Source organism: Platalea leucorodia (assembly GCF_965183815.1).
Source record: "Platalea leucorodia genome assembly, chromosome: 7".
Classification (NCBI taxonomy): Eukaryota; Metazoa; Chordata; class Aves; order Pelecaniformes; family Threskiornithidae; genus Platalea; species Platalea leucorodia.
Window position 1 is genome coordinate 17,813,996 of NC_138829.1, and position 23,411 is coordinate 17,837,406.

General features: G+C 44.0%; 1 protein-coding gene across 1 annotated transcript in view; it reads left to right on the forward strand.

Annotated features, from left to right (window-relative positions):
- Positions 1-23,411, forward strand: part of PRIMA1 (proline rich membrane anchor 1) — a gene marked incomplete at both ends in the record, with an annotated part of 51,832 nt that overhangs the window by 14,002 nt on the left and 14,419 nt on the right. The window contains one exon of the mRNA XM_082317077.1: positions 16,935-17,064. Within this exon, the coding sequence (XP_082173203.1) occupies positions 16,935-17,064 (130 nt within the window). The remainder of the gene's footprint in view (positions 1-16,934; positions 17,065-23,411) is intronic.

Sequence of the window (23,411 nt, forward strand, 5' to 3'; positions counted from 1 at the left end):
TGCCTACCATTTCACTGATTAAGAAGATAAGAAATCTTCAGTGAAGTTACTGATGAGTCAGAGGCTGCTGATTGACAAGTAATTGTAGGTTGCCCTGCCCGTGGCAGAAGGACTTGTGCCTCACCTCAACAAGTCAGCAGCAAACTCTTAATTGGGACAAGCTGTTGTAGGAGGGAGGGCTAAGCAGCTAACCTTGGTAAAGCTGACCCACAGAAATGTGTGTTCTTTTAATGGTTTTGTGCATTGTCTTAGTTGTAAGCATGCTATAAAGGTGTTGCACTGCCTGTGTAATTGCAACCTACGGGTAATTTTTAAGTCAGTGTAGCAGATCAAGGAAGCAGCAGTCTGGACATTTGGGATGTTATCCCAAAGTGAGTACATGGTTTCCATTAATATAGTACAAATGTACCTTAATAACTGATGCCACTGCCAAAAGCTGTCATTAATAATTATGCAAGTTAATTTAACACTTCCACTAGTAAATCATATCACATTATAACCACATATATGTAGTAGCAAATTGTGAATTCCTAATTGTTATTAAAATGAATTGTTTAATAATTTTGAAGTGTCTTTTAAATAGAGCTGATATTTCATCAGTTCATTGGTTAGAAATATTTTACACAAAAATCTGTTCCTTGACAAATGCTGCTATTGGACTTTTACCGGGAGCACTGCTGCTATTAAACTGGACTTGTACCAATGGAGCAGATTCTATTGAATCATCCTTGGGCATTTTCCTTTCCTTTTGGAAGCAGTGCATAATCTTATTTCATAGCCACTATCAAAGGAAGTGACTATCAGTGGAGCAAAGGGAGGGTTTAGTTTAACCCTTGGTTAGATTCGGCAAGCTGCGGGTGCTCTGCCTCAGCTTTACAGGGCATCGTTCTGCAGCACTGGCTGCCTACTGCTGTAGGCTTCAGTAGGGAGTGATGGTGAGCAACATCTCTGCAAAAGCTCCTCTACCTGCACAGGTCCAGACTTCTGTGTAAAGCCTGAGGAAAGTGCAGATAGCAACCAGTAACCAGTTTGCTTGCTTTTGTGACTGTAAGGTAGCCTGTGCCTTGTCTTTTAGCTTTCAGAGAGTTACAAATGTACTTTGAGTGCTGATTGAGGACTTTGTGTTGGGCATTTGGCATGGTGGAATGACTTGATCTGTTAATGATGTGATGTAATTGCCATTTTAAGTATTCTATATTTTATGGACACTGCATGAAAATTTATCAGTTGATAAATGTAATTTTATTTTTATTAGGATTAAATTTACACCTGGTTTGGAAGGCATTTCATGTTTCAGTTCTGTTTCACTCTGGGTGGGTCATCAATTTTATTTCCCTTAAGTTGAATACAATTTGGAAAAGGAACTTGAGTGCACTAGGTATGGGAATTATTAATTGGTCTCCTCAGGGACATTTTTAAGTGATAGCTGTAGCCCTTACTTCCAGCAATAACTGAGCCATTGAAGAGATACAAGGTATAAACTATGCAATATCAAACAGGAGGATTATGTTTATATAGATGCCATACACTAACAGAAGGATCTGCTACATAGTCAGCCGGCTGTTCCCTAAAACTCAGACATACGACTTGCAATATGGCTTTCTTTGTATAGTGAACTCTTTAAAGCCATCTGTACTTACCAATCTAAAATATATGTCTGTTATAGTCACTCTCTCCTTACAGTATCTGAATGCCCAACAGGCAAACCATTAATTTTTCAGAGATGGACACAAACCAGTGCCTTAGAAATTGCTGGTTCTGACACATTAGGAAAATATTCCAACTGTTTCCAAGTCTTCCACAATTTGTGTTAGGAAATTCAGTCGGCAGTTGGCTGAAGCTGGTTTTGTATCTGTCTTCCCTGAAGGGGAACTAATTTTGAGGAGGTTTCAGCTCCAAGCTGTGAGGCTTGTCCAGTCTTTGCTTTTATCTGGAGGTTCCTGAGCTCTTTAAACAGCCACTAAAGGATCTAGGAGGTAATATCTTAATCATACCAATAGCACTGAATTTTACTTACATTTCATAGCCTATGACTTTGCTGGGACCACTCACATGAATACTGTGCTGCCTGAAGAAGTTGTGCAGATCGGGACCTTAATTTGATCTATATATAGAACATTATACCAAGAAAATCTGTCATCTTTCTGTGGGATTAAATCTGCCAGCCCTGAGGTATCTTATTAATCATTCTCTGGCAAACGACTGGTCATCAATGTAGGAGCTTAGACTTCTGAAATCATATTTCAGCTGTTTGAATTTCAGTCTATGTCATCCCTCCTTTGAAGGCCTGTTCACTGCAAGAGCTGAAAGATGGGTAAGCTTTCAGAAGCCCTTATGGTGACGTACTGTGACTCCTGCGAAGGAAGCGTCTTGCCCACCCTGCGGAGAATGGCGAAAAGGGAGTTCAGAGTGCTGCTTCTCCCTCTGCCACCAACCTGCTGGGAGATCCCAAGAGTCAGCTACACTATCAGCCACTCAGAGTTATCATATCTGAAACTGAGATATTTTTTCACCTCTGTAAACTTTGGATTTGAGACTAGTGGATGTCAAGCACTGAAGATGATTATATTTTAGGCTCAAAAGTGAACAGTAATCACTACAGAATTGCTCAGCTATGTCCTGTCCTACCAGTCATCGAAGAGGATGCTGCACCACCACACAGCAAGGAGGAGAAGGCGTTCACCATGCCAGGATCAAGAGGCAGAGCCTATAGCCATGCCATCACCACACGGTAATGAAAGAAAGGAGGCAGCCTGAGGGGCTGGACAAGAACCCACGGTGCAAAACATCACTACATGGTGTCTTGTTTCTCCTCTGTCAATGATGATAGAGCTTCAACAAAGCCCTGGCAAAGGAGTATGTATCAGCAGATACGAGAATTAACAGCCTGAAAGGCGTATCAGTATATGTAGTTAAAGTGTCCATATAGGTGCCACTACCATAGCACCTTAACAGGCTCAGCTGTACGTGCCTTCACAGTGCCTGCTGGGGCATGGATTTCATCCAAGGGTGCCTGAGGCTCAGTAAAATCAAAGGCTAGCTTTTTAAGGGCTTTTATTACCTAAAAATGCAGATAGGTGCTGAATGAGCTCTCCAAACCACTTAACTCCCAGCAAGCGTCCTAAGCCATAGCCCACTCCACCTTATTTTGGAGAGGATGAATGCTTTCTATGTGCTGTTTACTAAGCAATTCCTCGCTGCTGACCTGAGGCAGGTGGTGGCCAGCAGGTCACGAGGGAGGACACAGGGAGGATGACGCCAATTTTCTACTCATGTCTTTGCTCCTTGGCAGTCACTTCTTCATGAGATGCCCTCTGCAGCTCCACCGCCCCATGCAGGAGCCTGTCGCTCCCTGAAATACCTGGTAGCTGGTGACAAGCCCATCTTCTGCCCCAAAACAGCCTCTGAAACAGCCTGAAAGAAAGCCAGCTTGACTGGGGGAGACAATTGTCCAGAAAAATTGTTTCTCTTCCGACCTATCTTACTGCAGTGGATCTGGGAGGTGATGTTGGCTATGTAATGGAGGAGGAAAGCTCTGTGGGAAAATACATCTCCTGTCCCCAGCAAGTTCCAGTTTGGATGTGACCCTTTACTGCTTCCACTGGTCCTTACCACTGTCAAATACCCCAGGGCCCAGTGCTGTAAGCCTGCAAAAAAAAGTAGCCCTTTTCCCAAGAAGCTTGAAAAAGTCTCCACATTTGATTCATAGCAGCGACCCTCCTCTTGCCCATGTTTAAGTTGTTCACGCATCTACTGCGTTCTGTGGGTCTCAGCAGGCCGGGGGCCTGCCACAGCAAACACCAAAACAGAAGCTTCTGATTTTTTTCACCCTTGTTAGAAGACACAGGGGGGAAGCCAAAGGCTCGCACAGCATGGTGGCCGACCGGGTCCTCACAGAAGGGGCCGCAAAGCAGGCGTACCTGGGGCACGCTGGCAGGGGACAAGCTGCAGTACCTGCATGGTCTGCAAGGCTGATGGTTTGATACCTATTACAGGTGTTAAGTTCATCCTTAAAAAGTGTTGCGAGTTCACTCATCCCTGTGTATCATACCTGGTTTTAGATCCTCTCTAGGAAATCTGTGCCAGCCAAAGCGGGGGGAGGGAGGAGGGACATTATATAGATATCTGTATGTATGTATGTGTGCATGTGTGTGTGCTTGTTGAATACCGATAGAAATATGCTACTATGCTTTCAGGTATCAGACCGCTGAAATGGCAAAGGCAGACTTAGCATGAATGTTCTGTGGTTTCAGGCCTGTTTTCTCCAAGATGCTCTTTCCACTGCCATAACGTGACAGGGTCCCACAGTTTGCTGGGGCAAGCAGATGATCCTCAGCACTGATTTTCCCTGCTGAAGAATAGCCCATGCTTTCTGCGTGCGTCGCTCGCCATTGGAGAGCTAGATTGTGTGTTTGTGCAATGAAGTGGATGGTACTGTGCTGGCGCATCTCTGTGCCTCTCAGTGGTGCCTCTGTTCAAAAGAACTGAGAATTACTGTCCCCAGGTCAGTGCTGTGCTGCTGTTGTTCTGCTGTAGACCGTGGCCTTGCTGCTGTGTTTGCTTGAATAGGTAGTTGACGGGAAGGTCAGGGAAATACAGCTGGCTCTTGTAGAAATATAGATTAAGTACTTACAAATTTACCTATTATTTACCCTATTAGAGAATTGGGATAGGAATAACAACAGTGCTGACATAAGCCTCATGTTGCACATTTTATCCCTACATCTTGCAACATTTTGGAAAGCTGGGACTACTGTCCCCATCCCAGAGAAGGAGAATCAGAAGCTGGGCGTGAAGATCTTTCCAACAAGCAAGGGGGAGAGCTGAGGCTGGAACCCACGTCCTGAGAGGAATTTCTGTCCTCTACCCACCGTGACACTCTGCCTAAAGAGAGGTTAAAGCCTATATCATAAAATTCAGAAGATGATTAAACTTAAGCTTGTATAGCCACATTTAAGCACCCAAGTTAAAGCATCCTGGCTCTCTGAGTGCTCAGAACCTCTGGAAATCAGGTCACCTTCTAAAATAAATTCAAGGGTACTAATTTAACAGCAAATTTTGAGACAGTTGTGACCTGTTTCTTAGAGGCACCAGATACCCACTAATCTGATTGACAACTCCTGTGTTTCGGAAAGCAGGCCACCAGGTACAGCAGGGTTCACCCGAATGATGGCTCTCACAGGGAGGCAGCGCTTAGGACTGTCTGGGGGTGTCACTAGGACTATCTCAGTTCTGCCCAGCCTGGCACTGGTCTAGGTTGCAGAGAGCAGGGAAATGTGACGGTACCCATGAGGCTCTCCAGAATGACCGTGTTGCTGCGAGGAGGAGGCTGCCTTGCAAGGCACAGGCTTCAATTCTCATTTGCTCGGGACAGAAACCGGTAGTGTGTGATTTAATCAATCAGGGTAAAAACAATTCAGTCTTTTTTGCTGAGGGAGAATCAGATGGCGAGGGAGAAATGGCGTCTCATCGGGAGACTGCTGGTTAGAAAAACATGTGACAAAGTCAGATCAGAGGGCAGTGGCTGACGTGAGCGCCCATTGTAAAGATAAATGCCAGAGCCGAGTGTTAACACAGAAGCTAGCTATGATGTAATCTCCTTAAAAGCCTTTTTTCCACAAGGCCTTTAAATGCTACTGCTTCTCCAGATCATGCTTTAGAGAACAGACTCTCTGTGCTCGCTAACCCTGCCCTCCTCCAAAAGACCTTGGCAGCTGAAACCATGTTTTGCTCCTAATTGCGGGGCCGTACCCCAGTTCTGGCAGGTTCCATCAGCTTCACTGACAACCTAATAGGATTAAGGCTGGCAGATCTGGCCCTCAGCCTGCCGATTGTTTGGAGCACAGACTTTCCCTCCCTACTTTTTTTGATAGTCCTTTGACTGCTCTGCTGTCTGCATCATCATCCTTCCATAAGCATGTAGGACTCTGAACTGAAATACTAGTCTTCCTCTGCAGCTGTGCCAAAACCAACACAAGTTGTCCTACAAGCTTAGCATCTGCCCTTCCTGGGCACCCTATGGGATCCCACCTTGTTTCTGTCCGTAGGTCTCGGCCGCACAGAGCTCCTGGGCACGGCGTCAGTGTGCCGGCTTGGGGCAGAGATCTGCTGCCTGCCCGGGAAGTCAACAAGGCAGCTGCTGCTGCCACCCCTGTCATGTAGTTATGGCCAAATCCAGTGTTTGCATCTGACTCCCAAGGAGGAGGCAACACAATCCAGAGGGTAGGACTGGCCAGGAGTCAAAAGACATTTTGTTTCCTGGCTTTTTCATTGAGCTGCAGCAACCTTGCACAAGCCACTTCCTCGCAATGTGCTTCAGTTATGCCTGGGCGACCGGTACTTTCATCTGGTATTATTTTTATTTTGGTCCTAATGATATGGTCATTTTTAAAAGGACTCTCAAATCTGCCAGGGAAAAGCAGCTGCATGAGACCTACCAAGACAGCACAGCAACATGGGGCTTTAGTGAAATCCACTGCAAATCCCAAACCTAAATGTGTGCAGGTTCAATAACCTCTAAAGCTTAGATCTTAAGCATCACATTTAAAACTCCAACTCCTCTCTTTTCCACTGGCTATATCCAGGCTCAGTTTTTTTCACGGGCAGTTCCAGTCCTATTTCTTGCAATGAGCCATGCGCTCCTCTATCATCCATGACCTTCAGAAAACTCCTGCAGAACTGCCCCTTTCTTCCACCTCCTGCAAACTCCAGTCTCCAAATCTAAGCACAAAACTGAGCACGTTTCTTGTTTCAGAAGGAAGGGAAGTATTTTTAGAAAGGGGGAGAAAACTAAGGAGATGGGGGAACCGAGAGTGTAGAATAACAGCGTCTACACTGTAAAAGCTGCGGGGGAGGGAATTTCTCCAGCATCATCCCACACATATTTTTATTATAGCAGAAGTTCCCGCTGTGTAGTGATTGCATATCCCCGTTAAAAGTGTCGTAGGAACATATGCACGGAGCAGCTGCATGACATAAACTTGTCTGCAACATAATGTGATAAACAGAAGTATCATCTGCTACAGGAATAACTGATTTCCACCAGTATTATTTAACCTAGCTACTCCAGGGAGGCAGTAAATCAGGACAGGCTTTCTGCTGAGTGCTCCACTATTGCCTGGCAGTAGTTGTTTACCCGACTAGCTCGTGGCACTCTGGAAATGGCCCTAAGTTTACAAGCAACAGGAAGGGTGCAGATCTATAAGAAAGTAAAAAAAATGAAAGAAAACTAACATAGATTTTTCTTCTGGATCAAAATTTGCTCCAAAATTAGGTGATTCTTATTTTCTTTAAGCCAGTCTATTGCACCTCCTGTACAGTTACAGCCGTGCTCCAGGGGTGAGGGTGGTGGGATAGGATGTTGCTGGTCTAAAGCAGTTCTTTGGCCTTTCCTCGCTGGGTAGCGGCTTCCTCCTGTGCCTGTTCTCTGTGGCAGGATCTCAGGGAATGGGTCCAGCAGAGCAGCTTTCTGGGTCACTGCTCTTTGGGGACTGTGATAATCCAAATCCTTTCCATCATGTTTGGATTTACTGGAGATGAACTTGCCCCAAGTGGACTTCATCTGTTATTGAAGCTGTCAGCCATTCCTGCTTTACATTCCTGCTGCATTGGCCCGGTCCCTCAAGTTAATGATGGCTGTTAATAGATCTGGCTTTCTGTGCTGCCCATCCTGTACCCTTTTTCCCCCCGACTCTCTGAACAGGTAACAGCATGTCCGTTATTTTGAGCAGAACAGCCCTGGGAAGCCACAGTGCTGTGGGAATCTCGTATTTTATTGTATTTGCTGGATTTAATCCACTCAACACTGCTTTAGTGTTTGGAGCTCTGCTTTGGAGATTGCTTTGTTTCTGCTTCTCAGGGGGAAGCAAGGGTGAAGCAGCAGCAGCGCTGGGGCCGTGGCCCAACTGTTGTGCCCAGCAGCTGCAATGTCAGAGCACCTCCGTGCCAGACATTTAAACATCATAGAATCACAGAATGGTTTGGATCAGAAGGAACATTTAAAGCTCATCTATTCCAACCCCCCTGCCATGGGCAGGGGCACCTTCCACTAGACCAGGTTGCTCAAAGTCCCATCCAACTTGTCCTTGAACACTTCCAAGGATGGGGCATCCACAACTTCTCTGGGCACATATGTGCAAGCATACAGCAGTGCATGTGACACCGTCTTGCTCCTCTAAGGTGGTCTGCTCCCCGTATCTCCTTTACGTCATTTCATATCTCCCACGGAGCCAAGACTGTAGCTGCCATTGGGGTGCCAGGAGGGAGAGAGTCTGTGCCCAAAGCCCTCCAGCCAGCAGCACCGTGGGTTTGGTTATGACCATGGCTTACCATGGGGCAAAGAAGTTGCCCCATTGCAGTTGTGACCAAATCCAGTTTATCTTTCCTCAAGGTTTAATTGTGTGTACATGCTGCTGGCAATGGTGCCTGGTGCTGCCAGTGGCTCATGTGGCTGAGGCTGGACCTGCTCAGACTCCTCCTGTCTTGGATCCACCACAGCTGAAATCTGGGAATGCCTCTACCTTCCCCTCCCTAAGTCTGCTCACAGTCTTTGCTCTGCGTTTGCTGTGCAGTCTGGAGGCAGTACAGAGGAGGATTACGGCCTCTTGCAGGCTGTCTCCAAGGCCGTGGCCAGCCAGTCGGGGAGGGGGGCTGACCCAGCCCCCGGGGCTCCTGTTGATGCCAGCATTGCCTTTGGCATTTGATGTGATGTGCTCCTGCATCTCCCCTCCAGCAGTTCAGGCGTGGCGGGGTGTGTTGTCTGCAGGCAATAACTGTGAAGGGAAGTTGATGAGGTGATTTTTGGACCTGCCAGGAAGACAGTGAAGTGCATCCATTCATATCTTATAGCTCCTATATCTTCAAAATGAATCATTTCAGAAACATACAGAGGTGCCCCAAATGTGAATGTTTGCCTTTATGTGTTCAGCCAATGTAAGAAATCTCAAGTGCAGGGAACAGGGAAAAGAAAAAAAAGGGTTGATAGAGTTTCTCACCTATTCTGTCACCAACAATTACTAATTAATCCTGAGAAGCTACTCAGAATGTAAACACATTTAACAAAACTATTGGCAGCAGTTTCATTTATATGGATGCATGTGTATACCTTTATATACATACATTAAATATATATATATCATATATATCCTTTCTACGTACATATGTGTGTTTATACAAATACATAGACATGTATGTGTATGCATATATGTATATACATATATGTATGCATATATATATTGTGTGTATATATGTATATATACAAACACCAGGGAGTTCCTCTCACAGCACACAGAAACCTGACACGGTTAGACAAGCCTCTTCTTCATCTGTCTGGAAAATGGCAATCCTTCCTTCTGTGAGCCTGTGTTTGTACATGATCAGCAGTCTGAGTGTTGCCTTCTGCGTGCAGCTGTGGTTGCAATGTGAACGTGGGCTCAGGTTTCCCTCTGGCCACGCGCAAGCCCCAGGGCCTGTGCATCGGGGCAGGCGTGAGGCTGGGGCAAGCAGAGGAGCTGCTGCGTGGCATGTATGCATGGCTTTCTGCCCCAGGAGGAGGCACCAAGGCCCCCCGTTTCCTGGGAGGCCTCCTCTCCCCCATCCTCCCAGGAAATTTTCCCCTCACATCCAAGAGTGTTGATGGATATGGTTGGAAGGGAACACATACTTTGCCTATTCCTGAAATGCCTTTTAGAATAACAGCTGAAGATCTATATTTGTATCAAGATCTAGCAGTACCACAAACTTCATTAGAAGGCTCTTTTGAAGGATTTGTTTTTCCCATGCCGGCTGTCTCTTGCTGTTAGCAGCCCTGGGTACACACAGCATGTTCCTACCACGTGGATTATCCAAACACATCTGTAGCAGTTCCTACCTGACGAAATACAGCAAACAAAGAGGGGACACTTGAGCTGACATTGACTCACAGATCTCTCCACATCGCCCCAGGTTAGGTAACAAAACCTGCACCCAGAGAGCCCACAGCCTCCAGGGCTCTGGAGACTGAGCTCCTAACGTTCAGCAAAATTCAGAGCAGTGCTTGTGAGTGTCATCGTGCAGATGCTGGGACAAGGTCTCAGCTGGCACCAGTCTCACAGCTGGGTGGACTTCTACTAGTTTCATAGGATCATAGAATAGTTGGGGTTGGAAGGGACCCTTAAAGGTCAGCTAGTCCAACCCCCTTGGCAATGAGCAGGGACAGCTTCTAGTTTACATCACTTGAGCTCTTGGCCCTTTTTATTAGCTGCCCAAGGCTTCATTCTGATGTACAATTCAGTTAATCAGCACGCCTTTTGGGGTGAATTTACACTGCTGGGGGGAGTGAAGGGCCTTACATGAAAGTAGACAAGAGACCGCAGGCTCAGCACCAAAAATTAGCTTTCCCAAAAAAGATGTGGGCATGTGATGGAGGCTCTCCTTGCGTTTCATCTTTTACACAACACAGTGCTTATAGAGTAAGTGTCTGAGCCTTGGTGTCTGTGTGTGTGTAACTGTTCCTCTGTAGGGTTTCTCCTCCCAGAACCCAAGTTACTTCCCATTAATCAGGGGATTCACTGAACTCCTCTATTCCACAGGGGGTTGGATGAGACACCTTGATGTGAAGACACCCAAGCTGCAACAGATTCAAAATCCCTCTCCATATTTAACTGGGCACGGAGTGTCCTGGGAGTCTTTTCGTGACATCTGAAATCACATCTAAACCTCTCCACATTTTCTGGGCTTGTTCCTGCATTCCAGTATGATAATGGCTGTAGGAGCTAGTGGCTTCTCTCTGTCTTGCAAACGGAGATGCCAACATGCAAATTATGTGAATATATCAAAATAATAAGGAAAATAAGAGTGAAGATGAGACTAGAACCCCAAACCCTGCCTTAGCCAGCAGATCAACAGGTTTCTAAAATATGTGACATACATAGAGGTTGCTAGAAACACATTGCCTGCCTCTCCAGTTCCTTTTGAGTTCCGAACAAGACTGATGATTGATAAAACACTTGAGACCCTTGGAATATGAGCCTGCCTTCAAAATAAAATCCAATCTCACTTCCTAGCATGCTAATTAAAAGTGTGCATGGCTGATTCAAGCAGCCCTACAACAGCAAGAGGAGTGCTGCAGGCATAGAGATGGCAGAGTTTAGCCTGTTGTGAGTATACAATATTAAAAATGGGCAGATGTCTCATAAAGATGATTATGCCAGCACTCTTGACCTTTCTGCAAGAACAGTAATAAAAGCAGGAGGAAAAACAATGATCAGTTTTGATTTATCTTGAAAGTGCCCTTCCTTTTTTAGACATGAAGTTACTGTTGTTGTAGAGAGGTGATGGGGGTCACTGTCACCCTTCCACATCACATCAGCACACACTCACCAGCTGCTTGGGACCAAGCCTGTAAGTGGATTGACACACTCGGACCTCGGCCAGAGACACCTCCCCTGGGATTGCACACGGGCACACAGGTCACTGCTTCCCTTAGCTATTTTCTGGCTCAGCCTTGTGTTTTGTTTTGTTTTGTTTTGTTTTGCTTTGCTTTGTTGGGCTAGCTGATGGGTGAGAGCCAGTGGAAAGGGATGCCCTGATGGCACGCTCCCTGCCTCAGTGTCACTGCTGAGGGCTGTGCAGAGGCACCAACTCCACCCAGCATAACCCCCATGATGGAGCACTAGCTCTCTCCTGACAGACTTTGTGGTGTTAGTTTCCAATGCCCTGGCATTCCCACGCAAAGAGCAATTAGCCTACAACCCCTACTGCAATGGAAAGTAATAACCCTAATCAAAATAAATAACAGGAGTACTAGATTTCCAAAATCTTAGCTTTATAAAGTACAGCCATGACTACTACAGATAACCTGCGGGAGTATCCAAGGATTCCAAGTCCTGGTTCTATGTTGTGGCGCAGGCAGTACAAGTATGCATTGCTTTTATAACACACACAAAACCATTTCATGCTTAATCCAGAAGATTAAAACAGCTTCATCAGTGTTTTTTGTTTTTAGTAGCTCAGGGCAATTTTGAGAGTGACCCACTCTGAGATTTGCTAAAAAGAAATGAGAGACTTCTTTGCGATTTTATGGAAACTTCCTTTCCAGTGACACAACCTCTATTTTTGTGCCTGGACATTGAGGGAAACCCTCTGCAGCTGAGCTAATCTTTCCTGGTATGCACATTTCTGGCTAGACCCATGTGTGTACAGATACCTACTAACATTAGAACTGGAGCCGTGTCTTTATGCTGAGCCTTCAAAACAAATTTAGTCAAAGAAAGCAAGTGTGTGAGATTTTTGTGGTGCTTAAATAGTTTACAGGATGCCTTTGCTCTAAAAGTACTTTTTCATTAATTTATTTTCAGTAAGTTGGATCCAGCTACCCACTGTAGGTCTGAAGTTGGTTTGTTAATTCACTGTATTTATTTAGGCTTGGTGCTGTTGGGAATAGTTGAAGGCGTTGGTCCTCTAAGTGTAAACCTAACCAATGTTTGTCCTTTGTAAATTTTAAAGCCAAGAAAAAAAAAAAGCATTGTGCTTATGTGGCCTTTCCGGAGACAGCATTTTCTTTACCTAATTCATATGCTGAGTCCAGTCTCTTTAGCTGAATTTAGACTTCTTTTAGGAAAAAATGAAAAGTCTACCTTAAACTAAATTTTTCAGTGAAATACTCCACCATAGCTGATAGACTATTGTAATGGATAATTGCCCTTAATGATAATAATTACCCTATTTCTAATCTAAATATGCTTAGTCTCCACGTGTAGTGGGGTACATTCCTGAGTCATTTACAAACTCTACCAGTATCCGTCGCCCTATTTTGGGGGGAAGGAGGGACTCACTGTTAAAAAAAAATTCTGTCAGTGGTGACTTTCCACTCATAGTTAGTTTTGAGACATACCAGTTCTCTGGCTTTTGACTCAATTTATGTGTGCCACACTTACTGTGTAGCTTTATAGCTTCATAACCCCAACATCATGTGGAATTAAGTCAAATGCCATACCAAAGTCTAAAGTTATCACACCAGCACTAATACATCTATTTACCAAACCAGTAATCTCCTCAGAAAATATCTAGTTAGTTTGACAAGATGTGTTTTCCTAGAACTATGCTGTTTAGCATCAATTATTTATTTTAATATTTTATTAATTGAATGAGATTTTCATTATTTTGGCAGGATTTCTGTCAGGATGACAGGCTGTGATTGCTTAGCTCGCTCTGCTCATCTTCTTTAAAATGTCATCACTTTCCTACCACTTTCCACCCAACAGTGTGTTCAATGTGCAGAACAACACTTAGGGGCTTAGGAGAAAAAGCACATTTTCATTGAGTTGTTTTGCACTGTGAAAATCACCTTCTCCATTCATCTGATTTTGAGACCAGTGAAGAGCAGTCAGGAATGACTCTAGCCAGGAGGCAATCATGCTCTGAGCAGCTGAAACTGCTCACGTGAGACTGGTGATGGGTGCCACGGGAGCAAACACCATGGCCAGGCTAGCCAACCCTCAGCTCTCAGTAGCCCCGTGGTGATGACGAAGGGACTCTCTGTGCCCAGAGATGTCCTCCACTCCCCAAATACACCACTGTAAATGACAGCAGTACGTGTCTTGTTGTTTCTTTATGCGACAATGGAAAGGATTCTGAAAAAAGGATTCTGATTTCGTTCCAAAAGCATACACCTTTTGGGGACTTACAATGGGTTTGAAAGAGGTGGTACAAAGAAGGAGGCAACCATGAGAACTGAAACATTTTCCTACATTTCATCAAAGCTTTTGCAAGACAATGAAACAACTGGACATTGTCATTGTTATAGGTAGTGTGGGACATCTTCTGCTCAGTGTTTACTATAATAATTTCAGTATTAGAGCAGGGTTTGGGACCCATGTCTTCCCTCTTCCACAGAGTGCTGAAGAAATGCATTGCTATTCCATGCAAAGTGGCACAGTTGCAAGAGGGTGCTATGGGTGTCCTCACCTCAGGATAATTTCTGATCATTAAGCGCCTGACAGGCTCAGTCCCTCGCAGGTGCAACCTGGTTTTTCTACACTGTGGGTGCTGAGCTGGGGGCTGGGACCCGGGCACAGGAGGATGGCAAGCCTCCCCAGCCCTGGGCTGCCCCAGGGAGCAGAGCCGTCAGCCCCATCCCAGGGGGACAGAGACATCAACGCCTCCCTAACATCAAGAGCTCAGTGTGGGACTCACCACGAGGGACCTCTCTGAGGACATGGGACTTCCCAGGCACCTTGCTGGCTCTTTAGGAAGTTCCCCTCTCGGCTGACTTTCCCAGCTGCTGCTCATAGGCACTCAGCGTGGCAGGCACATGGAAGCATCCATGCGGGACAGGCTTGGGCTTCCCGTCAGCCCAAGGGGTTTAAAAGCAGTTCTGCTCTTCCTCAGAGGATAATTGCGAGGAGAAATGCATTAAGGACGTAGAAATGCCATGGTAATGAAGGCTATGTGAATGCATACTGAGAAAGGCAGAAAACAGCATGCAACCAGGAGCTTATTGGAAAAAAGAGTGGACATTTCTAACGAAAACAAGATTACCTAGCACTGCAATAATAAGGAGTAGAAATAGAAAATACTTTTTGAAGCTGTATAAACCCACTACCCACTAAGAAACAGGCTTTGATAGCTTCCAGTGTGATTTCTTGTGCTTGTTTCTGAGCGCCTGGTCTGGACCGGTGGATTAGGGGTCACCTCCACATCAGCAATTCTTATTTTCCTGTCATTAATAACTACATATAGGCTGTCAGGAATCATATTCACTATTCAGTCCCACACATATCTGTTTATTCTCCATGTAAAAATACTGTGATAAACCATCAAGGAGCATGTGGTGCACAGACATGTGACAAGCCTTGCTTTATACCCTGTCTCTGCCATTTGTCAGTCTCATGTGTTGTGCCAAGGAGCAACCCCATCTCACCATCTCCGTTTGCTCTATGAATAGTTTGGTTGATCCCGCCTTGGAGGAAGAACAAGGACAAGATAAGGATGGCCCTACTTGCCTCATTTTTTATGATCTCATCTAATTTTACATGGCATCTGCTGATGCATATGTTTCTTCTGATTTCACTGCAACCTTTTGTGTTTGTCAGGGCAATACCAGGAAGGTGGTGTTGGCCCTGCGACTGCCTGCTCCTTCATACAAACATTTTGTCATCTTTGAAATGCCCTCTGTTCTGGAATGTTAGAAAATAACAATATTGAAAACTTTCAGAGAATATTAAAAACATTAAAAATATTAGCTTTATCACAACACAATAAATAGTTCCATCACCCACTGAAAACTGACTTCTGCAGCTGACATAGTAATGAAGTAGAAATTCAGATGCTGAGATAGTCTGGGAGTGGACAAGTTGTCAAAAGAGCCAGGAACCACTAGTTTTTCAAATCACTTAATTTTTCAGCTTTACTTTTCTCTCCCATAGGGACAAAAAAAAACCCCAAAAACATAAAAAACCCCACCTTCACAGTCAATATATGTACAATAAATTGAAGGCAATATTTGCTAAACAAGTATGATCAGAGTGATAGCATGTGTTGAAAGCTGATGCGTGTGACAAAGATATGACCTCTTATGTGGCACCAAATGCTGAACTGCCTATAAATTATCAAGCTGTTGGCTTTATTATTTTGATAGCTTCCTATAGTTCTTTACCTAGTCTTTTTCTAAGGTGCTCCTGCAGATTTTTCTGAGTGAATGTTGCCAATTCCTCTACAGATCATGCAACTGGAAGAAAAATCTTTTCTCAGTAATTGTGTACTTCAGGGTTTTACCTAAGGAGTATTAAACCTAAAAGTATGTGTTTGTCTTTTCCTAATCAAACACGGGAGGCACAGGAGATGTCAGCTCACAATAAATGATGCAGGTGTGATGATATATTTTAACTTGTGCACCTATTTGTGACGTGTATAACAGGAAGTTCAGAATTCAGGATATATCAGATCACATAATTAGACTCAAAAGAAAAGCCTTTTGCTATATTTAATTCTCTCCCCTAGTTAACTGAAAATGTAGATTTAGACAGTCCCATTGACTGATTCATTATTAAACTTCCTTTAGGGTGACCCAAACTCTCATGGGCTTTATGTGGTTGCATACACTGAGTTAAGGGTCTCTTCCCCCTCCGCAATACACTGGTAGTGCTCATGCCGTTGGCTGTCGCTCACCATCCTTCAGGAAATGTGTCCTCTCAAAGCACGGGAAAAGGAATATGGCCCTGAAGGAAAAGATTTGAACTACATGCCACCAGTATTACTCTTGATGCAAAATATTGCTTGTTTTGAGTGCTACTTACATAGACAATTCTAGCCCTAAATTGAATAAGAAAAATGTAATAATAATTGCTCCTGTTTTCACGGGTTAACATTTCTTAATGCTGACATTTCTTAATTATTGGACATCATACAATTCAAAGACAACGTAACGGGAAAGAAGCTTGTCAACTATAGTCCTTTTAAAGTAGTTAATAAATGTAATAAAATTCCTGTTCTTTTAAAACAAATCCCCCTTCTTCGCTCCAAGGTTACAATGATTGCAGCTGCAGTTCTGATTGGGAGGCACTGCTGCAGCTCCCTGATAAACCTCCCCTAATGAGGTTTGAAAGCCTACGCTTATCAGCGTAAGATCTCTCTCTAAAACTAAATCTGATGCAACAGGGGATGGCAAATGCAGAGGGAGGAGAGGTTTCCCACGGGTAGCAGAGCTGAGCCTTTCTCCTTCATGCTGAGTGTGGACAGCACTGACAGAGAAGTTGGTCATCTGGGGACCATGATAAGACATATCAAGTACCAAACTAGTTGATTGCTTGCAAAAAAATGGGTCCTAAATGTGAAATACCCTCTTTGCATGTATCTGTGGCGCTGGCATAGTGCTATTGTATGGGTGACTGAAGCATATCTGATTATACACTGCTTATTTGGGAGAACTCATGTATTTTTCCACACTCTTTTTGCAGCTCCCAAGTCTACCTTTTGTCCCACTGAAGAGACCTGGTGGCCAGGCCTGGTTATTATCATTGCAGTATGCTGCGCCACACTGGTGTTCCTCTTCGTAGTTGTCATCATTTGCTACAAAGCCATAAAAAGGTAAGAGTCCAGATGCTTTTACTACGCTTAGGGCAATGCAGCCCCGCAAAGGTTGAGTCAAGACTTGGCTGACACCTTGTTTTGTTTAAAGGCATCCTAAAGGCAAAATGCATCTTGTAGTCAATGTGTGTTTCCATTGGAAAGTCACCGTGTGTACCATATCCTGCCTGTGTAAAGGATGAAGTTTAATGCACAGTCATGGGCATGAGGACGAGAAAAACTAGAAATGGGACAGGGCCACAATGTTCAGGTTAATATGAACTCCCCAAAGTCAAATTGCTACAGGTTGCCGGGGAATGTCTATAGCTTTGGCTTGGCCAAGTGTAGAGGCAGGAAACACCGTCTTATCCCGTTCTGGTAGTATTCAAAATTTACATGTGGGATGTGAGATTTTTGGCCCAGGCCCATCACCGATTGTAGCATTTCAGATTGATGCAAGCTCTTGTAACCCAAACTCTAGGGTAATTTATGTAGTTTTTCATTTGGAGACTCTAATTCTAATTTATTCTTGCTTCAAAATTATCATCTACAGAATCCATTTCAAAACTTGTCTGTTTTAATTTAAAACCATATGTGAAGCCTATGTACAACATGGTGCGTAGTAACCATGTCAGCTCCCCTACCACTGTCTTTGCAATAGATGTGCTTGCATAGGCCTCCGGTGGTTAGAAATTATTGACTTCAGTTACATAGAAAAATGGGAGTGGGAATAATTTCTTCAGCTAAATAACGTTTCATATTTCGAGTGGAAAAAGTCAAAATCCATAACTCTCGTGAGATACTGCAGTGATGCCTGAATCACAGTTTGGATTAAATGATGATTATTCAGCTTTGGATTTTTTTTGGGGGGAGCAGGGGGAAGAAAAGAAAATACCTTTCATGAAAAATGTTATCTGCATGCAAAGCAACTGCAAGATTTTTGATGAGCCTCAGCAGGGGTATCACAATGGTGGAGTATTGCACGTGCTTTGTGGTTGTCTGAAAAAATTATGCAGGATTTGAAGGATAGTATATCCAAGAACATCAAAAAGGGAGAATTCAAACAAGAAGACAGAATTCTGTATCTAATTTCTTATTAAATTTACATAAGTATCTTTGCTATTCTAGTTTAGCTAAAATGAATGCTTATTAGTTTTGAGGAGTTGGAAGGCTTTCACTCTATCTATCTGAACTTCTTAAAAATCGTCTATGGAGTACTGAAATTGGAGTCAAATTGGATTGGTAACACAGTGCAAAATTTCTTACGTGTAGTTCCTAATCTACCATTGGCTGTTCATAGGGGATTGGTCCAATTCCATGTGGGAAGTTGTATTTGTTTCAAAAACAGCTATTGTATTTGTCTGCCTAGTGCCAAATTGTGAATGATTTCTGCCAAGGCTAGAAAATATACCTATGGGAGCAGTAACTCTCCGGGGCAACTTGTGCCTGGCAAGTAATTGCTCTTCAAATCTGCTCTGATGCTGGTGGATGGGAGGCACAGAAAAGAAATTGAAATAAATTTAGAGCTGCACTTGAAAAGGCTGTGGGAATTCACATAACGAAGTCTTATGCTTTATGTTGGTGAATACAGATACTTGATGAAGACACTCATTATTTGTCAACAGTGTGAATATCAATGTACAAGTCAGCCACTTGAACAGGCATTAGGCTCAGAGAAAAGTGAAAATTCCTCTTAGATCTTCTTATTGTTGACATTCACACTGCTGACAAATGCTAAGCTGAAAACTACTCAGATGTGGGACAGACAGCTATAAAAGAAAATCGTATTAATTATATTTTTACAGGGTAACTAGAGCATTTCTTTTCATCAATGAGTCCTTCCTAAAACAGCTCTGTTAAAAGGATGCCCTGAAGTGCCTGGCAACATTCCTCAGTAATTCAGATTCCTTGATCCACTGTAAAAGATATCTATTGATAAATGCTGGGAAATAAGATAAGATGCTTCACAAGAGAAGCATCTCTACCTTCGACACAGAGTATTATCCCGTATTGTTTAGCTGAATTGGCTTTAGCTAGGGTGAGAAATCCTTCACTCTATTTTTTTGCTGGGAGGTAGAGGTGGCTAGAGAAAGAGTGAGAGGATTAATCTGGGTGATGCTGAAGCCAAGAGTCCCTCCAGTGTGTTCCCAGCCCCTGGCTCCATAACCGTGCTCTGCCCCGTCCTTTCTCACACCTCCATCCCACCAGCTCTCCTCTGCAGTCGTCCTCCTGGGCCCTCATTCCTGCGCACCTCCTGGAATTGGGACCTCTGTCATTGAATCTCCAACAAATCTGTCTCCCACCTCCAAAGCAGTACATTGTCTGCTTACTTATGATATACCCATCCCCTTTAGATGTGAATGCCACACACTCATCCTCCAGCTGCATCTAGGTTGGGCTGTAACCTCGATATGGCACAACCCTCTTCGTCCAAGGAAAGGCACATGCTGATTGCCCTGACCTTTGCCTGCCTCGACTCTTTCTTAGCTCTGGGTGAGGATAGCCTTGCATCTCACCACTGAACAGCATCCTTTCCTTCTTGCACCATGCCAGGCATGTCTGTAGGTTTCAGAGGTGTCCCAGCCTCGGTTCCCTGCTGTCATGTAGCTGGTCACTGCAGGGGGGACCAGGAGAGTGGCAAAGTATGCTGAGGACGGGACTGTTTACGGTGCCCATCACAAACTGACCCTTGAAGCCCTCTCCTGCTCAGTTTCCTCTCTCTGAAACAGATATCAAATCATTTACCTGCATCTCAGGGATGTCACTGAGATTCATCACCTACTTTCTCATGAGCAGTATAAATGTGAAAGTGGCAAGAATTATTATCCAAACATACGCGCCCTAAAACCTTGCATGAGACTGTCACCCTCCAGCATTGTTAGACAGGAATTTTTTTACCACTTCCTGGGGGAGCAGGGGAAGGAGATCCACGTCTTCACGTTTGGAAACCCTCATTCTGATGGGAGCCTGGGGTGCAACAAAAACTGGAAGTGCCAATAAGCATGAAAACTGGCTTGGCAGCAGCAGATGGCTTATATCTTTTTTTGGTGCAACAGGAAAAACATTTAAAAATTCTCACCAGCCCATCAGCTAAAAAGACATAAACCAAAATAAAAATACCGAGTACCTACTGAACATGAGTTCAGATCGGATGATAGTACCAGTTTTACCCATGGATAGATGTATACTATGTATACATCTCTCTATATCCTATGTATCCTATCTGTAGTAGATCCTATGTATCTACTATAGTAGACATATATGGTATGTGTCTCCCAGTAACAAATCCGTAAGTATTACAGGAGAGTATTGGAAAATCGAACTGGAATAACTTGATTTCTCTGCTTGTTAGTCTTCCAAATGAAGGCGGGTTTACAGACTGACCGTCAATGCTATCTATATCCTATTTAGCCTAAAGCATACGTCTCAGCTTAATTAGCAGTGTAAGCACTGAAGAGATGCCGAAGAATGAAATAACAGCAATCATCTGGTTGCAGGGTGTAGCAAGAGTTAAACGTTTTAGTAGGAAAGCACAGGCAGAGATTTATTTGCACAGAGCTTGGATCTGTTGTATTAATCCCTCACTTTAATAAGAATCAAATTTGAAGTAGAAAGAGAAAGAAAAATCCTATTGTGCTTAAATTAAAATCTCTTTTACTGGTGTCAAAGGGCCAGACCCAATCAAACTCTCTCATGTCTGCTTTTCTGTAGCAGAAAACTGTAGCAGATAACTCAACTGTATTTTTATTCAATCTGTATAAAAAGTTTCTCCTGGTGTGGTTTGTTTTCCCTCATAAAAGCTAACACTTTAGCATATCACCAATTTTCAGCACTAAGGATTTTTGTGATGAAATACAACCTAGTGAATTGGTGCTTCTTTGTACAAAATAACTATCAGAACCAAGCCAGCATGCTGCTACCTCCATCCCTGCAACTCCCCTGGAAATACTCAGGTTCTCCCAGTATGATATGGTCATAATAAACGCTGAAATCCATTCCAGTGGATGGATTTGACTTCGCTGGTCCATGAGGGAACTAATACCAAAATGTGTCAATCATCAGCTTTAATACTCAGAGAACTGCTAGGCAGGTTAAACTCTTGGGAAGATACATATGGGGTGATTCTTGGAAGGCTCTTAAAGCAGCCTCTGAATTTCCTGTGTGTGATGCTGGTGTATGCAGTGTTGGGCACTGCATGACCGGCACACCAGGTACAGATGTGTGCTATCGCATAGATCGAGCACCAGAGGAGATGGCATGTGGTGTTGTGTTGTACTGCAGCATGATTACACACATGGCCATAGCACCCCCAGTTTGGCAGTGAGGGAACAGCTATTTTCTCTGGTCTTGGTGACAGAGGGATATTTCCTCTTTTAAAAAGTGTGAGTTTTCTCTTAAGAAACTTTTCCATGGCACATTAGAAGAAATTTAAGGATTGGCACTTAGTGCCAGCAGCAATCACAGTCTGTAACATTGTAGATTTCTAGGACAAGCTTAGTCACGCACTGGCCAGGGCTCAGGCCCGCTGTAAGCAGTGGGACTTTTCTGCTCGTTTTGTGGATAAAGAAAGTGATCTGACAAGCAGCGATTTCTGTAACACATAGCAAGAGCAGACGAATAACTGCTTCAAAATCTGGAATACCTCCGGGTATTTCTCTACCATGCCTCTGTCTGTAAAAACCTGCCATTCTTTCTCTTTCCCTGGAAGACTGTCATCAAGAAGTAAAAGCAGAAGGTCCAAGGACAAGTCATAAACTAGCACAGGCTGGAAGAAGCTGGATCATTTCAGTATTACATGGTTTGTGGACTGGACTTGGGCAAGTGCACCATCAATGCCAGCACCTCTAACAAATCTTCATCTGGTGTAAACCGGTGCAGATTCAAAAACAATCAGTGGAGCTCAATTCATTTTAATCAGCTCTGGAGGTGGCTGTCTCTTAAGCTTTTTTTTTTTTAACATCTCCAAGCACCTGAATAATAGTAAGACAGTAAGACTGGAGGGAAGTGGGAAGTAAACCCAGTAAAGAGGATTAACGAGAGTTGTTTGGTAAATAAGCAACTGAGATGGGGGAGAGAGGGACCTGCAGTATGTAATCCTATTTGTGCAGCTCACTGGTGTGTCAGAGTCTGTGAGGGGAGTAAGATATTTACATAAAAGGGAAAAATAAATCCCTGGCTCCCTGTACAAAATTGAGATTCTGGAGCCATCTCTCAAACCTCGAAGGGGAAAGCAAAGCTGAGCATCCAAGTCTCCGTGCCAGCTGATGTGCCAGCTATGCAGCTGGGCAGGAGGTGTTTCGAATGGTTTGCCAATGTCTGAAAAACCTGTATTTAGTATCTCCAGAACATCCATACGGTCTGAGATGACCCATGAGCAGCCCGTTGTGCCTAGGGATGTGACTCCTTGGCTCTGCTGGATTTTAGGTAGGATGGATACCTCTGCTCTCAGATGTACCACAGGGTTTGCTGCCAAAAGAGCCCTCTTGCTAAGTCAGCAGAGAAAGCAGGCTGATGATAGCAAAGTTTTACATGATATACCTTTTACTCACTATTCTAACTTTGTCAAGCCACTGTTTTGTATGTGTCCCATAGCCTGAGAGAAAGGTACCATAAATGCCTACGTATGCACTTCCTTAAATAGGCGCTGAGTTCACCTTCAAATAATAATTAAATGGAAGAAAACATTGTACTGAAGTAAAATGACATGTCATACTTAAACTGTCTTAAAATTCATTGCTCAGGTATTTTCTAGGGTATTCAGCATTAGCGTCTGATTTATGGACCCAGTATACTGCAAGGTCTAGTTTCAGTAGTGGGAGCAGGGTTCAGAAAGTTGGTTTTGTTTGACAAAGTGAGGCAAGTGCTTGCAAGGGGAACACATGGAGACTTGTTTAAGGAGGGTAAAAAGTGGGATTTGGAGCTGTGGTGAGCTGCTGTGTGTAGAAGAGTGTGTCCCATGGTGCAGGGGTGTATGTCCTGCTCAGCAGGCCATGGCCCCACACCTCTTGCCCAGCCCATTTTGTACCACTCACTCCCCAAAGAGCAAGGACTGTAGTCCTCCACATGGCCATCTCCTATGAAAAGCACTAAGGCTGAGCACAATCTAGTCCAAAATCCTTACTGATTGCAACAAAGCAATGTTTTTCCATGTGGGGAGGGAAGACAGAACAGTGTCCTAAACTTATTTAATCGCTTTGAAGTGGATATTCGTGGCATGGCTGATGGCAGACAGGTCAAGGTGCATTGAGATTGTTAATCTCTTCTATTGTCCCTGACACATTAGAAGGGCTTGTACTGAAATAGTGCCTTAATTCTCAGCAGATGGCTGGAAAGATGGCAATTACTCAGAAGATAAAGTGAGATAGTTG